The 20,289-nt window shown below is 42.1% G+C and overlaps 1 protein-coding gene across 1 annotated transcript; it reads left to right on the top strand.

The window, feature by feature from the left end:
• The first annotated feature begins 3,941 nt into the window (after window positions 1-3,941).
• On the top strand, window positions 3,942-19,723 carry ATP6V0E1 (ATPase H+ transporting V0 subunit e1). Its single transcript, XM_053303681.1, has 4 exons — window positions 3,942-4,115; window positions 9,315-9,362; window positions 15,574-15,698; window positions 19,371-19,723. The coding sequence occupies exons 1-3, from the start codon at window positions 4,012-4,014 to the stop codon at window positions 15,665-15,667; spliced, it is 246 nt and encodes an 81-aa protein (XP_053159656.1). The 5' UTR covers window positions 3,942-4,011; the 3' UTR covers window positions 15,668-15,698; window positions 19,371-19,723.
• Window positions 19,724-20,289: the final 566 nt, after the last annotated feature.

Here is a 20,289-nt window from a genome sequence, read left to right as displayed (position 1 = left end):
CAATTCCAGAATGTGGAAACCACCACAGAGGAAACCAGAAAGAAGTTGGGACATCCATCCATGCCTGATGCACTCTTTCTTGCAGGGCATCTGCAAGTCATAAGTTAAGAATACATGAGAGTACTAAAGAAACTCAATTATTGCGCTTCTAATGAAGTTTGAAATGGAATTATATGGATCTTCTAATGAAAATATGCAACATTGCTAAATCATAGTTTCCAGAGAAAATGCTCACAGTTTAATGTTCTGATCTAGAGTGGATCTGCCCATTAGCCTAACATCTGCTGCAAGTTAGAGCAGTTAAGCTAGAATGAGTGAAACACTTTAGTTAACTGGTAATGGAATATTCAGCATTCTTTGAGAGCACAGGCTCTGAGGGAAAACAAGGGATTTGTTATTTCACTGCTAATTCTAACATGTTTAAAAATGTAAAGTTCTGTACTTTGGCTTATTTTAAAAGACATGTTTGATATGGGTAGATCCTAAGTACGTCAGTATATGAATATATGGAGTATATTAGGTTTATTTTTATCTGTAGGTATTTATATGTTGCTTTTCAGGCAAACCTCAAAGTGGTTTACAAAATCAATATGAATCAACTGAGTTAAGAAGAATGTCTTAAAAACCAGAGCTGGTGTCTTTGAAATCTCAACTAACCTGCTATAGTATTTTAGACTGTTTGTTTATTTATTTATTACATTTATATCTCGCTCTTCCTCCAAGGAGCCCAGAGCGGTGTACTACATACTTAAGTTTCTCCTCACAACAACCCTGTGAAGTAGGTTAGGCTGAGAGAGAAGTGACTGGCCCAGAGTCACCCAGCTTGTTTCATGGCTGAATGGGGATTTGAACTCAGGTCTCCCTGGTCCTAGTCCAGCACTCTAACCACTACACCACGCTGGCTCCTTTGACTGTTCAAAGTTCTTCACCTATATTATCTTGTACTTTTTAGATCAGTTGTTTAAGGTATGTCAGTATTTATCCCTACTAGCCAAATGCTTGTTTTTGGAGTGGGGAGAGGTGTTGGAGGGAAGACTGTTGGAAGGATTGCGGCATTACTACCACCACCCCTGTTGGAAGGATTGCTGTAGGTGAGGCCCATGCCACCCAGGGTCACATATGGGAACAGGTGTTGCCTGTGCTGCAAACAGTATGCCTAACGGCAGTATTTTACCTTTGCTCGTAGGAGTGAATGGAAAGCATTTACTTGCATGGTTGAAAATAAAAGGGACATGACTAGAGGAGGAGTTGAAGCTTGTTTCCTAGTCATCCTGGCCACTGAGAAACACACTTGATCCCATCTCTGCCACTTCATCTGCATACCCCACTATCTCGGGTTCAGCTTCTTGGATTGACAGGAGACATAGGGAATTAGCTTTTTTCAGGATATTGCAGACACACAAAAAGAAAAAAGTGAATACTTATTGTATTGTATGATATATTATGCTGGTGCAATAGTGCCAGTATAGTTAAGTTGGAGAAAGTTTTCAACAGAAGACCTGAACATTCTATTGCTTATAAAACAAAAGCCATTTGCCCCATCTGCCTGGCCATCAGCACAATTTCACTAGGTGACAAGACACCTCCCCTACAAATCTGGTGAAGATCTGTTGGAAAATGGCTTAGATAGAGCAGTTTAAAGTTATTCTCTTTTGAATAGGGCTTTAAAGGGTTGGCAACATATTTTCAGACTGAGGAAGACCCATTTGGTGACATTTTTGGATTGAGGAAGTGCTATTTAAAGGATTGTGTATTCCATTTGCATAGTTTCAGCCTTTAGACTGCATGCCAGGAAAGTGCCTTTTGTATATCCCCTGGGACCCAATTGATTGTAGTTTTGCAATTGATCCTCAAAGTTGTGCTTACAGTCTGTGCAGTAGCGGGTTTGAAGTTAGTGCCCACAGCGCTGCCCACAAGAAACATGACAGCTCACTTGCTGCCGCTGGTCCTGCCTGCCACATCTGTGTGAGAGAGCCTATGTCACTTGTATACAACATTTACACTATTTTGTTGATAACACCACCCCAAAGGAAACTAAATCAAGCAGAACAACTGTGAAGTTTATGGGAAATTTTGGGAAGAGATTCTGTAGTTTTGGACACGGTGGTTAAAGCATTTCTTTTAAATTATTGGGGTGTGGGGGGTTTTTTAAAAAGAAAAAATGAAGTGCAGATTTAAAGTGAACACAAATCACCTGCTTCTTGTGTCCTTATTCTCTGCATGAATAATCATGAGGTGGGATCACAGTGTCACTATTACTCAACCCACTAATTTCATTTAGTGTGTTTTTTTCAACAGGGGTTGGGGAGTGTGACTTTGCCTTTCAATGAAGGTTTTACACTTTTTGGTGTCTTTTTTTTAACCTTGTGGTTTGGGAAAGCTCTTCCCATAGTGTCTAATATTTCTCTCTTTAAATGCATGGAAATTCAGTAATCCCAAAACATGTGGTTTAAAATGAGTTAAGCTGCTTTACATTTTCACCCATGCCCTAAAAAGAATGGCAGTTGCAAGATAAGGTGCGTATTTAACTTCAGTACCATAGAAGCTGTAAAGACTTTGTACCGCCTGGCAGACAATAACTTTAGAAATGAGACCCCATGTACCCACACTTTGCCTTGGTCTTTCTGTTGGACATTGGGCTGGGGAATTATGCATCCAGGTGGACATTTAACATGTGCAGTTTCCCTAATCACTTCCTAGAAATGCCCCAATGAATTTCTGTCTGATAGCAATAGCACTTACATTTATATACCGCTCTATAGCTGGAAGCTCTCTAAGCGGTTTACAATGATTAGCATATTGCCCCCCAACATTCTGGGTGCTCATTTTACCGACCTCGGAAGGATGGAAGGCTGAATCAACCTTGAGCCCCTGGTCAGGATCGAACTTGTAACCTTCTGGTTACAGGGCGGCAGTTTTACCACTGCGCCACCAGGGGCTCATATGATCATATGATGCATCTCTGATCAAGATTAGATGTAGTGAGGTAAATCTGGTCTTGGACAGGGTTACATTCCCCCTTAAAAACAACAAAGTCTGTAACTTGGAGATGCTTCTGGACCTCATGCTGTCCTTAGAGGCACAAGTGGCAGCCAAGTACAGAGATGCTTTTTACCAGCTGCGACCTGACTTGGAGAAGTTGGACCTGACCTCAGCCACATGTCAGTCACATGCTTTGGTGATGTCCAGATTGGACTACTGCAATGCAATATATGTGGGGCTGCCCTTGGAGATGGTTCAGAAGCTTTGGCTGGTCCAGAATGCTGCAAGAATGCTCGTGGGTGCGAGTGTTACACTATCGCAGCATAGGAATCTACCGTATACCAAGTCAGACCATTGGTCTAACTAGCTCATTGTTGGCCTGGTTTAGATTTGTGCATCTAAAAAAAAGAATAACACGGCTGGCTATTATTAAGAATATGTATATCCCGCTTTTCAACAACAACAAAGTTCTCCCAGCCTTTTACACAGAAAAAGAAATGACAGTTCCTAAAGGGGGCTCAATCTAAATTTGAATCAAACCCAGGGACTAATACTAATTAAGACTATTATTATTTCTGTTTAAACTGCCCTGAGCCATTTTTGGAAGAGCGGTATAGAAATCGAATAAATAATAAAATAATGCAGCACCTTCCGTGCAGGGGCAGCAGCCTTTTGAAACTGCATATTTTCACATTTAGAAAACGGCATAAAAGTGGCACTAAGCGGAGCGTGCAATGTATAAAGAAGCTTGGTTGTGAAAATAGTTCTCTCCACTGACAGAAGAAATTGGGTCTTCCAATAAAATACGAAAGACGCATGCGTACACCAGCTCGCCTCCGTCTCGATTTTCTCAACGTCGTCGGGGGGGAGGGTGAAAGGGCCGTCCACGTGACCGCAATGCTCGTTCGGAGGGGGCACTGATTGGATGACGCTCCGAGGAAGGCGTGGCTGACAGGTCGCAATTGGATTCGGCCATTGGGGCTACAGCCGCGTCTGCACTGAAGCAGGGCGAAGAGGAAGGAGGCGGTCATGGCGTACGGGGGCCTTGCAGTGCCTATCATCGTCATGAGCGTTTTCTGGGGGGTGGTCGGCGGTGCTCTGCCGTGGTTTGTGCCCAAGGGACCCAACCGGGGGTAAGTGACTGACGAAGGCGCCGCGGGGACTTGAGACGACGAAGGCTCTGCTCTGTCAAAAGAGACTTGCTGGGGATGGCGGCGAGGGGCCTTTCTTAAGCCCCCCCCCCCGCTTTCCCTGGCGAAGTGGTAGCCTGTATAGTGCTGGCGTAGGCTGGGCCTGCTTTCCTCGCCTTTCTCTTGGGAACTGTTCCTGTTTGTCGCAGGGCCTTAAGAAGGGGCTCTGCCCTGAGAACTTCCACACGATGAACAGAGCGCTGCTGCGACGGGGCTCCTTTCCTTGGGCCCCGTCAGTCCCACTGTCGCTTCTCGGGGCCTGCTTTCCCTGTCAGGGTCTCGTTTTCCTGGCAACGCTGGACTTCTCTGGGTTCTCTTCAGCCCCTCGCCCATTGCGAGTCCTGCTGCCTGTTTCTTAGAAGCAGCGATCCTGTGGAATGGCTGGAGTTCTTCTTGGTGGTGGTGGGGGTAGCTTTCTCGAGGACGAATCCTGTACACTGCAGGCCAGTATTGCTTTCATACGTACTTCATGTTAACATAGGAAACAGCCATATTCTGAGTCAGACCATTGGTCTATCTAGCTCAGTATTGTCTTCACAGACTGGCAGCGGCTTCTCCAAGGTTGCAGGCAGGAATCTCTCTCAGCCCTATCTTGGAGATGCCAGGGAGGGAACTTGAAACCTAGAAGCACTTCCCAGAGCGGCTTCATCCCCTGAGAGGAATATCTTACAGTGCTTACACTTCTAGTCTCCCATTCATATGCAACCAGGGCAGACCCTGCTTAGCTATGGGGACAAGTCATGCTTGCTACCACAAGACCAGCTCTCCTCTCCTAAACTTGAGCTGTGAGTCAGGCGGCCCGCAGTGGGTCGTATGTTCTGCATTGAGTATATCTTGAATCAGAGTCTGAGATACTCGTGGGATTTTTTTTTTTTTTTTGGTCTAACAGAGAACAGACGGAAGGTAGGCATGTCAGTGTCTTGTGACAATTTCTCCGTTCTGCCTGCTTAGTGTGTAACTCTTTCCTTTCAGTCAGGAGGCCATGAGATGGATAATCCGCTCTGCATTAGGCTCTTTCAGTTGCCTAACGATTGGATATCCTGTTAGCATCTTATGGGGTTTTGTGTGAGAGAGTACTTGTGATTTTAAGAAAAATATTGGCTATTCCATTTTATGCTCTGGGACAACTTCCTCTTTGTAGTGTCACACTCCTGAGTTCTTTGGGTTGCTTAATCCTGCTTTTCTAATATTGGTGCTAGAAGCAGTATCTCTTGTAACCCTTTATGTTCATTTGAAGTGAAAGAAGGAAGTGTTTAGAAGAAAACACACATACATTTTTTAATGGATTTTGAAAACATGTTTTTGATTTCTGTTGGATCCACTTGCATTGTCAAATTATACAGTCCCTGAATCCTTAGAAGAGCTATCTTCTCATCTGTGATCATCTTGCCATTTGTCTTTTTTCTTTCTTTCCTTCCCCAAACTCTAGGAGAGCTGTTAGCTACACAAGCATACTGAGGCTGAAACCTTTTTGTAGGCCAGCTAATCAGCATGTAATGGTATTACCTTAGTGGTATTACAAAAAGAGATACTAGGGTGAACTTAAAAGAGCAGGTTAGAATAACATTTATATTTCCAACACAGGACGTCATGCAGCAATCTCAAAACTAATTTCCAGTACTGGATATCTTTATAAAGGGATCCTAAACTTAAAACTAACTGTATAGCCCCTATTTTCAAAATCACATTTTCATTCAGTGTTATGGGCTTCACATGATTGATTTTTATTATTTTTTTTTTAAAGCACCTTCACATCCTTTAACGCTTGAAATGACACCCTGCCACATCCGTATTATATCTTGCATTGGTGGTTCAGTCTTGCATGAAGCTGTGCTGACTGCAGCTCTAACTCAGTATTGCAGGATAGGATGCAGGTGTGTCAGGGCAGGGGTTCCTAACCTTTTTTAAAAAAAAAAAAGTGTACCCATTCTGGTGCAGACCTTCAGCTTCAGAGATTTTTTTTGTGTGTATACACATACACATTTCAGTGTTACAGTTATGAGACAGACTATTGGCTTATATCCAGACTAAGTTACTCATGAGTACTCCACTGGAAATTAATGAGACATATATCTTGTCTTGTTTCAATGGGAATATGGACTGATAACCTTCTGAAGCCTGTCAGGCTGAGGGAAGGAGTATGCTGGGCTTCAGCATGTAGCCAGCCTATAAAGAGTGGAGGAGAAAGGTTTTCATCCTCCTCCCTCCCCTTCTGCAGAGGACATATTGGCCAGCAATCCTCAGTTGGAGAACAAATAGTGTGGTTGCAGCATGGGGGGGAAGGAGGGTTCTGAGTACCCCGAGAGCCTTGAGGCACTAGTACCTCTGTAGGGAGCCCTGCGCAAGGGCAAACTATCTCTTTTAAAAAGAGATAATACCTAGCTGTTCCCAAACATCTTAATTGCAGTTTCCAACAGAATCTCACATAAACTAACCTCAGATGTCTATATCCAACCTGAAGGCTAAAGGGGTGTTTTAAGCTGTGATGCAATCTTAGTGATGGATACCTGTAGTCTATTGCCTCACATTTAGAGGTAAGGGAGAGAACTGCTGGCTTGAATGCAAGAATGATACATACTGCTACTAGTACTACAAAAGAAGGTGTTCTGTCTGCAAACTCTCTTCTTCCTTCTTCTGTGTAAAATCTGGATAGCCTACTTATGGCCTGTGTAGGATGTATTGATTCTTTGAAGCCTTCTGCCTGGAAAAGTGTTTCCCTTCACAATATCAAATGTTGATCTTTTAACTGTGAAGGCCATGTAGGGCAAACAGAAAGACTTTGTACACTGGATGTGGTTCTCAGGCTATACATTGCCACCTTCTGTTTTAAATGAAACAAAGTGAATAACTTGCATGCAGAAGGTTCCAGGTTCATTCCCTGGTGTCTCCAAGTAGGGCTGGTAAAGACATCTTTTTGAAACCCTGGAGAGCCACTGCCAGTCAGTATATTTATATATTTATCGAATTGGTAGACTGCCCCAAACCTCCATCTCTGGGTGGTTTACAACAACATAAAACAAAGTAAAAATGAGAATCTTAAAAACAATTTAAAACCACAGTCAAGTTTAAAAGATTGATTGAAAAAAGAGTCTTCAAGGATTTTTAAAAAGTTGTAGGAGATGGGAAGGCTCTTATTTCAGCAGGGAGTGCATTCAAGAGTTGCGGGGTGGCAACAGAGAAGGTCTGTCCCTGTGTAGCCACCAGATTTGCTGGTGGCAACTGCAGATGAACCTCTGTTGATGATCTCAATGGGTGATGGGGCTCATGGTGAAGAATGACATAGGAATGTGCACCAGACTGGTCCGGGGCCATTGCAGAGGCCTCCGAACTGGTCTGGATTGGGGGCGGCATGTAGCTTTAAGGGCAGGGGTAGTACTCACCCCTCCTGCCGCTTTTCCTCCTCTGGCGCACAACTTTATAGCGAAGATTTTGGGGCGGCAGCGTTCCTCCCTGCCGCCCCTGCCCCGTCGTTGCCCGTCAAAAGCGGAAGTTGAGAGCACGCATGCACCCGGCGCCACCGCCACACACAATGTGTGACATGTGCGGTGCGTGCACGGCAGCGGGCACATGAGTGCTCTCAACTTCCGCTTTTGATGGGCAACGATGGGGGCAGAGGCAGCAGGGAGGAATGCTGCCGCCCCAAAATCTTTGCTATAAAGTCGTGCACCGGAGGGGGAAAAGCGGCGGGAGGGGTGAGTACTACCTCCCCCCCCGTCCTTAAAGCTACATGCCCCCCAGTGCCGGACCGCGCCTCCATGGTTCCGTGCACATCCCTAAAATGACATCCTCTTATATACTCCAGGTCTAAGCTGTTTAGGGCTTTATAGGTTATAAACAGCACCTTGTATTTTGCCCAGAAAGGTATTGGTAGCCAGTGTAGCTCTTTTAGTATAGAAGTAATATGGTCTCTCCAGTATGACCTAGAGACTAACCTAGCTGCTGCATTCTATACCATCTGCAGTTTCTGGACTATGTACAACGGTAGCCCCACATAGATTGCATTGCAGTAGTCAAGTCTGGAGGTTACCAGCATATGTTACCTCATTGTTCTGAGGTCATTTATCTCAAGAAACAGACTAAACTGGCATATCAGCCAAAGCTGATAGAAAGCATCTCTGGCCACCATCTCAGCCTGGGACACCAGGGAGAGATTTGGATCCAGAAGCACTCCCAGACTGTGTACCTGTTCCTTCTGTGGAAGTGTGACCCCATCCAGAACCAGCAGATCAAAATTGTTTCTCCAGTTCTGACTCTGCACAATAAGTACCTCTGTATTATTTGGATTCAGTCTGTTTGTTATCCCTCATCCAGCCCATCACTGCCTCCAGGCAGGCATTTAGGGAAGTTATGCCTTCTCCTGATGATGTTGACATGGAGAAATAGATTTGGGTGTCATCAGCATACTGAGAACACCCTGCACCAAATCTCCTGATGATGTTTCCCAGAAGCTTCATGTAGATGTTAAAAAGCATTGAAGACAGTATGGAGTCTGGGGGACACCATATCAAAGTCCACATTTTGAAGAGCAAGTGTCTCCAAGGAACACCATCTGGAACCTGCCCAAGAGGTAGGAGTGGAACCACCACAAAGCAGTGCCTCCCACCCCCAATGCCCTCAGGCAGTCCAGAAGGATAATGTGGTCAATAGTATCGAAAGCTGCCAAGAGATCCAAAAGGACCAAGAGTTGCACTCTCTCTGTCAATTCCTAATTGGAGATTGTCCATCAGGCCGACCAAGGCAGTCTCCATCCCATAGCCCACTTGAAAGCCAGTTTGAAATGAGTCTATATAATCAGTTTCCTCCAAGACTACCTGGAGCTGGGAAGCCACAACTCTCTGTTACCTTGCCAAGCCACAGAAGGTTGGAGACAGGCCTATAGTTGGTTAGCTCTGAGGCATCCAATGCAGGCTTCTTCAGAATAGGTCTGATTGCCTCCGTAAGACAAGAAGGCACTTCCCTCCTTCAGAGAAGTGTTTATAATATCTACCAAGTCTTCTAATATACAGTTGTGTCATTTTCCTTTCTTTTGGATTATCCTCATTTTCTCTGAAATACTGTGAAGTCATTTTTTCTTCTGTCCAGTGCTAGTTTATAAATGTTGCTTTCATTTTATAAGTCACCTATTCTTTCTCTTTCCTACAGTGTTATCAACACAATGCTGGTGACATGTGCTGTTTGCTGCTACCTCTTGTAAGTATCTGTGTTTGTCCTTTCAGTCCAGACGTAGCTAAATCTGTGAAGACAAAAGTCCTTAGAGTTTTGTGACTTTAGGATCCTGATCTGGAGTGTGATGGGAGGGGGAGAAGAGAAGAATGTGGTGACTGATAATCACATGAATGTATTGGCTGACATTCAGACTAACTCTGCATTCATGGAATGGGGTGGCTTTTGCAGATTCCCCTTCTTCCCTCTGCAGCTTTCTGTGTCTCCTAAAAACATGCCCCTAAGGGTTCCACAACTCTCAAGGAGACAAAAAAAGCTGCAGAATGAAGGGCATTAGTGAAAATCGTCCCTCCCCTTCCCACACATAACTTCCATACACATGTTGTTAATCTGGATGTCTGTCACTGTGTGGGCTGTTAAACTTCATAACTGAGCATGTACTTATGCAAATCAAATTTAGTCCTAAATTACAGCATTATAGATTGAGGAGGACAATATGCATGTAGAATCAGAACTTATTCTGATTCTTGTTAGTTCAACCTCTGCTTCAAGTGGCTCTACTAAGGGTTCCTCATTTCTACAGTTGAACTGATTGCATGTGTATTCATACTGTGGTCCAGAAACTGAAGTCCGTGCACCTTTCTGACTCTTGTGGTGACAAGTCCTTAATTTATTAGATTGTATTGTCTATTTTCAAAATAATCTTGAGCCTCCTAGAATCTTAGTTTAGAACTGAGTTTTTCAGAATATGTCATGTGTAATCTCATTGATTACTATTACCACAACCCTCCTCCAACTTTGGGCCAGTTGACAAGCTTCTTGTTCAATCATGCAACCGGTTCAGTTGGGAATCAACTAAGCTTCCCTAGTAATAGCAAGCCACAGCTGGAATACCTTTGTATATATTGTCAGTTCTTGGTTTCTAAGAGTTTGGCTCCACTATTGCATACATAAAGTTTAATTTGAGCATAATTCCTGGTTTACAGTTAACATGTTTCAAACGAGATCTGCCTCGCTTAGCCTAGAGAGGTCTAGGGCATGGGCTTGTTGGTGTTTGGTTTAGTGCTGGTGGAAATGGGGTTTGTACTAGTACATACAGCTTGTTTATGGTTCAGCAATGAGTCATGAATGTGAAGCTTTGACCTGGGTGACTTTGAAAGCACGCCAGATCAGAATGTCTTTGTTTCCCCTTCACTTGAATTCAAAGCACAAATATGTATGCAAACAGTAAGGGTTCTGACAGCTTCAAATCCCTGTAGGATTAGTCACTTGTAGGCATAGACATTTCTCTTTCTAACTAACCAGGTAGCTGAATTAAGAAGCTATACCATATGAAATTTCTTGCTATAACTAAAAGCCTGTCAGATAGGTGGCTTGATAAGAACATAAGAACAGCCCTGCTGGATCAGGCCCAAGGCCCATCTAGTCCAGCATCCTGTTTCGCACAGTGGCCCACCAGATGCCTCTGATAAGCCCACAGGCAAGAGGTGAGGGCATGCCCTCTCTCCTGCCATTACTCCCCTGCAACTGGTACTCAGAGGCACCCTGCCCTTGAGGCTGGAGGTGGCCCACAGCCCTCCGACTAGTAGCCACTGATAGACCTCTCCTCCATGAAGTCATCCAAACCCCTCTTAAAGCCATCCAGGTTGTTGGCTGTCACCACATCCTGTGGCAGAGAGTTCCACAAGTGGATCACGCGTTGTGTGAAAAAGTACTTCCTTTTGTTGGTCCTAGACCTCCCGGCAATCAATTTCATGGAGTGACCCCTGGTTCTAGTGTTGTGTGAGAGGGAAAAGAATCTCTCTCTCTCCACTTTCTCCACACCATGCATGAATTTATAGACCTCTATCATGTCTCCCCGCAGTCGTCTTTTTTCTAAACTAAAAAGCCCCAGGTGTTGTAGTCTTGCCTCATAAGAAAGGTGCTCTAGGCCCCTGATCATCTTGGTTGCCCTCTTCTGTACCTTCTCCAGTTCAACAATGTCCTTTTAAAGATGTGGTGACCAGAATTGTAGCAGTACTTATTAAAAGTAATTCTGCATAGGCATCCACCCCTAAAGTGTTCTGGAAGGCCTTTGTTTTGGTAGTCTTATTATCTTGGAAATGAATAAGAATAATTGAACCAAAAAATTGCAGAGGGGAGGGGGAGAGGGAATCTTATTGGACACAAAGTAGTGAAAGGCAGTGATCTGAATGTTTAGCTGGGTTAGGAATATTAACTCTTTCATGCCTATATCCCACTGTTTTCATTCTTATTATCAGGATAACTAATTTAGCTTTAGAAAAATAAAGTACACTTCTGAACACTTGTATTAGATGGCATTAATATGCATATGCCAAATAAAAGACTTTCCATATTCTGAGTCTTGGTAGATAGGCACATCTACATGAGAGCTTCCTATACAGTCTAAGAATTGGAGGAAGGCCTCTTCTCATTACGACTAGAATGAGGCAGAGAATCTTAAATCTAAAGCTTCTGTTGATATCCAGGTTTCCTCTACTTCTTCTCCCATCTTGTCCTTATGGATAGTCAGAAATGGTGGAGGCAGCAGCTTGGTCCAGAATTTAATAAACTGAGCCAGGATAGGCAGGGCCAGCTTCTTAGTGGAAGGTCATTGGCCCCATATAGCTGAGCTGCTCTCTCTCAGCTGCTTTTCAAGACAGAATGGTACATCTTCTGCTTGACCTCAACGGCTAAGTGGTTCTGCTCACTTTATATTCAGCCAAGTTAGGCTAACAAAAAGTGTTGATCATTTTTGTAAGTTTAGAATATGGTTATGATTATAACACAATCCCCCCGCCACCCTGCTTCCAGTTCAGAGTGGTGACTGTATGCCATAATGAGTCTTTCACTTCCTCTCTGATCTGTATAGTCCTAGTAGTTGCTGCAGGTGCAAAATGTGGCATCTGAAAAGCATGGTGTAGACTTGAGTGACATTCCTGCTTTGAGAGGCACTGAAATAGTTCAAATGTAGGCTTTGTATTCTGAATATGATTTTGTTGCTGTTATGGGTGCCGATTGTTTCACTATATTTATAATTTGTACATGTGGGTGAGTGAAATTTTCAACAGCAGTCTTGTTAAGAACACAGCTATGGCTACCCTCTCTTTGGTTCTTAATCTTTTGGTCCTCAGCTTTTCATGGAAATAACAATCCAGAACTTGAGTGCTGCTTTGTTACTTCTATTTTTAATGTTCCAGCAAGCTGGCTGTTGAAACTTCTTGAAAAATTCTATACTCAAAATGCACTTCTAGCTTTTGTTTCAATACAGTTCTAGATTTGAAATCCTAGAGAGAATGGAGAGAGACCTGTGAGCACATTGACATGGTTCTTTGGATGCGTCTCCTGACACTTCTTGTTCAGAAAGCTGGGCCCATTGATCAGAGAATAATGGTGCCTTAACTGGGCAGTTTGACAGACTCATTCTCTGGTAAACAATGAGCCCCAGTATTTGTGAGAATACTACATTGCAATGTGGTGAGCTTACCTGAAATCTGCAGGAGATGACAGTGCTACCTGAAACTGCCATGTGCTTGAAGCATAAAGCTGCCTTTTCTGTTTGGGGTTGCTGGGAGGATATCAGGGGGACTAGTGTCACCCAATTATGAATCAAGGAAAGAGGAAGAAAGCTTCATATTTGAGAGCAGCTTCTACCAGGGAGAGAAACTGTGTCCAAGATTTGTGGGAGCTCTAGGATTCATTTAGAAACAGGATAACCTGCCTTTGGATGTTTCACTTGGGAGCTTCAGTATAGTAATTGTGCAAATTAACCTCTAATGCTGCTGTGGTGCCTCATTTCCATTCAACACTGAATTATTGTCTTTCAAAATATATGTTGTAACATCTGCACATTATAGCATCTAATGAAACATGAATAGCTATTTTTGCTTGTTGTTGTGATGCTCAAAGGGACAAAAAGGCCCTCATTCTATAAATTGTCTCCATCTTAACAGGCTTATAGTAGTGTTGTGCCATGTTCCCTCTAACAGGGATTCCCAGATGTTTTTTACCACCACTCCCAGAATCTCCAAGCAAAAGCCATTGCAGCTGGGGATTCTGGGAATTCTTGTCAACAACATCTGGGAATCCCTGTTAGAGGGAACACTGGTGTTGTGTAGCTGGGGTTTTCCTTAAAATTTCTCCTTTCATAATAGAGGTTAAATTGAAATTCTGTCCCTGTTCTATAGGGACAAAAGTCTGACGACTGTTTTGACACCTTAGAAGCATGAGTAACAAATTGGGAGCAGGATGACGCCTTACAAAAACTTTAGGAAAACTTGCTAGGTGAAAAATTCAAGATTACCACCAAACAGTAACTTATGTTCCCTCACAGAAGTCTCTAAGTGTGTTTGATATCTAAATGAGGATATTTGCAGTCAAGAAATCTATTTCTGTTAATATAAAACCTCAACCATTTTTGGTTTTTTAACTGTTGTGGTTATTGTACGTACGCTCCCATTTGTACAGTTGGTATACAGAATAGCCCTGAACAAACTGCAAAATAAACTATTCTGGTACCATTTTCTTGTTTGTCTTTGCAGAGCAAGTTAAAGAATGTAACTTTAAGTAAAATAGAGTTTCTGACAGCATCTGTGCATGACACATTATGATTAAAATGAGAACTAATGCCTTAGAACTTCATTGGGTTAAAGCAGTAAGTTTTTGTCAAACCAGGAAGAGTAACTCCTTGAGTCTTCCAGAGATTTTTTGATCGGCTCTGAACTGGCAAAAAGGAAAAAAAAAAAAAACCTGGAGGTTCCTTGACTCCAAATGTCCCTACTTGAAATACTACTTTCCTCAGATTTCTGTAAAGGAATGTGTATTAACGTTACTGCAGCACTCTGAATCTGCAGATTGTAGGGAAAGACTTCTAATAACAGACAAGCTGTCTTTTAGGGAAGCTTGTCTGCCCTTAGTAAGGGAACCCCAAGGGTTCTTTGGGGCTCAGTTTGGAATCTCCAGGTTTTATAGGAAGACAAAAAATGACTCCTAAGCCATTATCTGAATATAAGGACAAATTCTTACTTGTCCCAAATATAGCAGTTGGGCTTCAAATATAAGTGAAACACATTCATGGAGTTATTCTAAGAGAAGCTGTATGGAGTACATGAAGACATGCCCCTTTATTGGTAGCAGTCTCTGATTTTTAAATTACTAGTTAACTATGGAAACCAATAAGCTATCACTGTTGATAGTTTGCACTTGCTTTGCTTTAGTTATTACTGCTTAATGTGTACAATTAAGGACAAGAGTGAAATTTGACCAATAATATATAAAGAGGATTAAACCTGTCTCTCTTGTCTGTGACTACTATGGCTGTTTTTCAGCTGATCTGCATTTCGTTCGCTGTTGCAAGCATCCAGGTTTGTGTGGAATTTTCCATGACTGCCTAAGCACTCTGCATTTGTAGCAGCTCCTGTTACAAAGCCGCTTTGCTCTCTCCTCCTTCGAAAGCATTCTAGAAATAGCAGATAGATATGATTGTGTGCTTGTAAAATGTTTTATATAGTAAGCATTTGGCTCTGCTGTAACTGTGTAGAAATTAAGGGATTCTTAAGCCTTTTTAAAAAATTAACAGACCACATGCATAACTTGGAAATAAATGTGCTGTATCTTCTGCATTGCAAAAGGTAGATTCTGTTGGGCTAATGTTCCATACACAGTCCTTAAAGCAATATACTTTGTTATATAGTGATTGCTACTGATATCACAAACTAATAGTCCTCTTGCATAAGGCTGTCATGAAATGATATGTGGATGGTAGATGAGCTTTTTCTGTATAAGGCTAATTCATGACTGAAGAAGGTTAACTCTAGCAGTTGCCTTTTTTGCACTAAAATGGTATGAATCTGCTAAAAAATCAACCTTGGAAATACTGCCAAGGTAGTACGTAGTGACTATACTGCTGTGCTGCCTTTTTATAAAGAATTGCGGTAAATATTGGACTTCCTGGATATAAGTACATCCCAGAGCACTTAAAGGAAAATAATAAATGAAAGAGACACTGTCTCATTGAAACTTGAGAATTAGTTGAAATGGAACTGGCAAAATATGAGTTGTGACACTCATAGAAAGTGTTCAAACATTTCTGAATGTCTCTTCTTCTGAAAGCTTCATTTTGGTAGCATTTTGTTTGGGCTTTGGGCTTATTTGACGGTGATGTTTCTAGCAATCTCTCTTCAATATCCTGTCTCACCCCAGCCATGAATCCATTAATAGTGTGTTTCTTATCTTGCAGCTGGCTGATTGCAATTCTGGCTCAGCTCAACCCACTCTTTGGGCCGCAGTTGGACACTAAAATAATCCGATATCTAGCGAATCATTGGCCTTAATGATGTCCTCTTGCAATGCAAATGGAACTAGGTAAATATTGTTGACTTGCATCAAAGGAGGCAATTCATTTTGCTGCAAAAACTACAATAATTTGTGGTTCTTTTCACAAGCATCATTTTGTATTTGACTGTAAAGGGTAGAGCTTTGTGATCCCAACCTTCAGAGTATGAGTTGTATCCTAATGTTTTGCAGAACGCTGCTTCACTGTTTGAAGCTTCTTTCACTCCCTGAAAGTTAGACCCTTTTCTCTTGCAGAAAGACCCCTTAAGTATAAATTTCCTTCTGCAGGCAGAAGAAGCTTCTGACTATAGAGCAGCACTCCACAAAAGGGAGTGCAATTTCAATTGCCTTTCATTGCAATACTTTGGAAGTTTAGTTTAAAATGTGCAACTAATTTTGGATATGAGTTAAAGAACTGGAAATGTTGTGGTCAGTGGTTGAGAGACTCCAGAGAAGAGGCCTACAACAGAAGGGAGATACAGTGTTAGGACCAGAAGAAGTAAATATTTAGCTTTGAAGAGAACAGCCCTGCTGGATCAGGTTCAAGGCCTATCTAGTCCCATCCTGTTAAACACAGTGGCTCACCAGATCCCTCAGAATCCCACAGGCAAGAGGTGAGGGCATGCCCTCTCTCCTGCTGTTGCTCCCCTGCAACTGGTATTTAGAGGCATCTTGCTTCTGAAGCTGGAGGTGGCCTATAGCCCTCGGACTAGTAGCCATTGATAGACCTGTCCTCCATGTTGTCTAAGCCCCTTTTAAAGCCATCCAAGCTAGCAGCCATCACCACGTCCCATAGCAGAGAATTCCATAGATTAACTATGTGCTATATGAAAAAGTACTCTTGTCAGTCCTAAATTCCTGGCCTTCAGTTTCATGGGATGCCCTCTGGTTCTAGTGTTGTGCGAGAGGGAGAAGAATTTCTCTCTCTCCATTCTCTCTACACCATGTATAATTTTATATACCTTTATCAAGTCTCCCCATAGTCACCACTTTTCCAAACTAAAAAGCCCCAGGTGCTGTAGCCTTGCCTCATAAAGGAGGTGATTCAGGCCCCTGATCATTTTGGTTGCCCTCTTCTGCAACAGTTGTAATTAACCAGTGGAACTGGTTCCCATACTGCCAGTACATGTTTTCTAGGGATGTACAGAGAACGATTTTTGTGTTCCATTCCAAGCTTGGAACGGAATGCAAATACCCAGAACATTCCATTGGAACAAAAAGTAGTACTTGGTCTCAATGTGTTTGTCTTGAAATTGAAATGCTTGACCTGCAAATACGTACAGCAGAGATCAACTTAATGAATGTATTTATTTATATTTTTGAACCACTCTCTATCTATTCTCTCTGGGTAGTTCACAACAACAAAACACAGACATAGTCAATTAAAACCAACAAAACAATCAGAACCTAAAACAATTCAAAAACAGTTTAAAAACCCTGCAAGGCCAGACTAAAGGCTGTTCTTAAATTGTTCTGTAATGATTGTTTTTATACAGATTTTATGCTTTCTTTATATTGTTTTGTAATGATTGTTTTAAGGGGATTGATTTGTGGGTTTTGTTTTTCTTGTGTACTGCCTAGAGCCGTTTGGATAGGGCAGTATATAAATGTAATAAAGTAGTAAGTTTTACAGGCTCTCCTGAAGGCCAGTAATGGGGCTAAGCCTCGGATTTCTGTGGGGAGTGCACTTCACAACCATAAGAAACCATTTGGTTTCTAGAATGACAAAACTTCAATTAAAAAGGCTGGCACAAGCTTTTGCAGCTCTTACTCTCAACTGAACTGCTGTGAACAAATGCTGACTGAAGTTTTAGTTTGTCTACCCTTAAGCTTCCTTGAGAAAAAAAACCAGTGTTTTCAGATCAGGCTGCAGTGGGATGGGGGTCTTGTTTCCATTTTTAGCAGCTCATACAAGTCAGCAGTAACTTTTGCTACAAACAAAAGTCTCAAGACAAACACACATATAGAACAAACTGCTTCTTGTCAAGTAACAACCTTGACTTGGAAGTGACATGTCCTCAACAAACTAAGAGAATGGAACTGCAAATTTTACTTGGAGGCAGAATATTACTAGTGTTGGCCACAAGTTGTTCTGGCACTAGGTGCTCCATTTCCACTTTTATAGCAAATGCCTGTGGACTTCTTGTAATGATATATTGCTGCATTTAGTACATTTCGGCCAAGAGCTAGTGAAGAATTTGTTTAGCAAACAAACTTTCAAGATCCAAATGGATTTACTGTGCTTGTTAATGTACAGGATTACTTTTTTAATTGCCGTGATGTCTTGTATACTAAATCCCATCTCCACCATCCTTGGATGTGTTAATAATAAAATAGCTTCAAATTAAATTTTATTTGAAAAGAGACTCAGAGCAGGCTATGGGATGGAGATTGCCTTGGTTAGCCTGATGGATGATCTCTACCAAGGAATGGACAGAGGGAATGTGACTCTGTTGATTCTTTTGGACCTTTCTGCAGCTTTTGATACTATTGACCATGGTATCCTTCTGGATCAACTGGGGGATTTGGGAATAGGTGGTACTGCTTTGTAGTGGTTCCATCCTATATCTCCGGTAGATTCCAGATGGTATAGCTCAGAGATAGTTGCTCTCTGAAACAAGACCTCTTGTATGGTGTCCTTGAGGGCTCCATCCTTTCTCCAGTGCTTTTTGACATCTACATAAAACCACTGGGTGAGTTCATCAGATTTGGAGCATGGTGTTATCAATATGCTGATGACACCCAAATCTATTTCTCCATGATATCATCATCAGGAAATGGCATAGCCCCCCTAAATGTCTGCCCACAGGTGGTAATGGACAGGATAAGGGATAATAAATTGAAACTGAATTCAAAGAAGACAGAGGTACTCATGGTAAGGTGACATACTTCAAGGGACGTGATAGATCTTCCTGTTCTGGATAGGTTTGTACTCCCTTCCGAAGGAACATATACGAAGCTTGGGAGTGCTTCTGGACCTAGGCCTCACTCTGGTTTCTCAGGTTGAGGCTATGGCCAGGAGCGCTTTCTATCAGCTTTGGTTGATATGACAGCTGCGTCCATTCCTCGAAGATAATTATCTCAGAACTGTGGAGCATGCTCTGGTATCATCTAGGCTTTACTGCAGTGTACTCTGTGTGGGGCTGCCTTTGTATGTAGTTCGTAAACTTCAGTTGGTTCAAAATGCAGGGGCTAGATTGGTTTGTAGGGTGTCTTGGAGAGACCATATTATGTCTGTTTTAAAGCAATTGCATTGACTGCCAATAGGTTTCCTGACAAAATACAAAGTGCAGGTACCTCTAAAGCTCTAAATGGCTTAGGACTGGGTTACCTGGGAGAGCACCTCCTGCATGATCCCCACCACACATTAAGATCATCGAAAGGTCCGTCTCCGTATACGGCCAGCTCGTCTGGTGGTGACTCGGGAGTGGGCCTTCTCTATAGTTGCTCCTGGGCTGTGGAATGCGCTCCTTATAGACATTCATGGTTTAACATCTTTACCAGACTTTGAAAGAGCCCTTAAGACATACCTTTTTAGCCAGGCTTTTGGTAATCTCTGAATGCTTTCGATTTTTAATTGCTGTTTTGATAGTTGGTTTTGTTTGTTGTGAACTGCCTAGAGCTTTTGGAAATAGGCTCTATATTTCTTTTCTAAATATAGAAAAAATATATATATTTTTAAAAATACATTTTGCTTTGCAGGGTGTGAAGAGTGCTCCGTTGATCCAAAGATGCACTGAAAATATTTTGAATCCAACCACGTCTAATGCCTTACTACATGCATTGTTGTTTTCTTAAAACATTGTTCTCTTTTTTACATCTCTGAAAGTGCCTAATACAGTCTTGAATCTCAAGTGATATGAAATATCTAGTCTTCTCTCCACTGCTCTGATGACTAGATAGAATAGAGATCTGCCTATCTCACTTGGAACTTCTGCCTTACCAGTTTTGTACTAGACTGCCTTGTGATTAAATTTACCAGCATGTTTGATTTAAAATGAAGATGTCAGGGGATTGTCTGTCTGATAACTTAAATAAAATTATTTTCTACTTAATATTGTCTTCTAGCAATCTTTTATCTTTTACATGAAAGTGCACTAAATACCTGAGCTCCTGAAATTTGCGTATCTTCTGCATTTCTGTTAACTGTAAGGAGTTATTTGAACAGCTCTTCATGGAGCAGTACAATGAGCCCTCAGCCGGGTGTAGTCTCATTAACGTTTTCACCCACCCTCCAGAATATCAGTACTGTGAGATACTTACAACTGTGGTGCTGCTGAGTCTTTTATTTGACTTCAAGATCTCTAGTTTACTGAGAGATGCTTATTCTGTTTGAAGCTATCATAATAAACTGTGGGGGCATGCATAGTTTCTGAAGGTTTTTGTAGAACTATTGTATCAATAGTAAAACTATCAAACCGTCTAATGATGCTCTGGATTATTAAGTGAATTACATTTTATTCATCTTGGTTTTAATATATGGAAGTAGCTAAGAATTTCAGTATCTGAACTTCTGTCCTCAGAGTACTGTGTTCACATTCTGGATGCACAGCTGATCATTGTAAGATACTGCTTGCAGTTCAGCTTAGTATTTACAAGTCCTTGTTAAATTCTCATGGAA

The sequence above is a fragment of the Hemicordylus capensis genome, chromosome 2, assembly GCF_027244095.1.
Source record: "Hemicordylus capensis ecotype Gifberg chromosome 2, rHemCap1.1.pri, whole genome shotgun sequence".
NCBI lineage: Eukaryota > Metazoa > Chordata > Lepidosauria > Squamata > Cordylidae > Hemicordylus > Hemicordylus capensis.
Note: the sequence above shows the minus strand (reverse complement) of the source record. Positions and strands in the feature narration are given on the sequence as shown.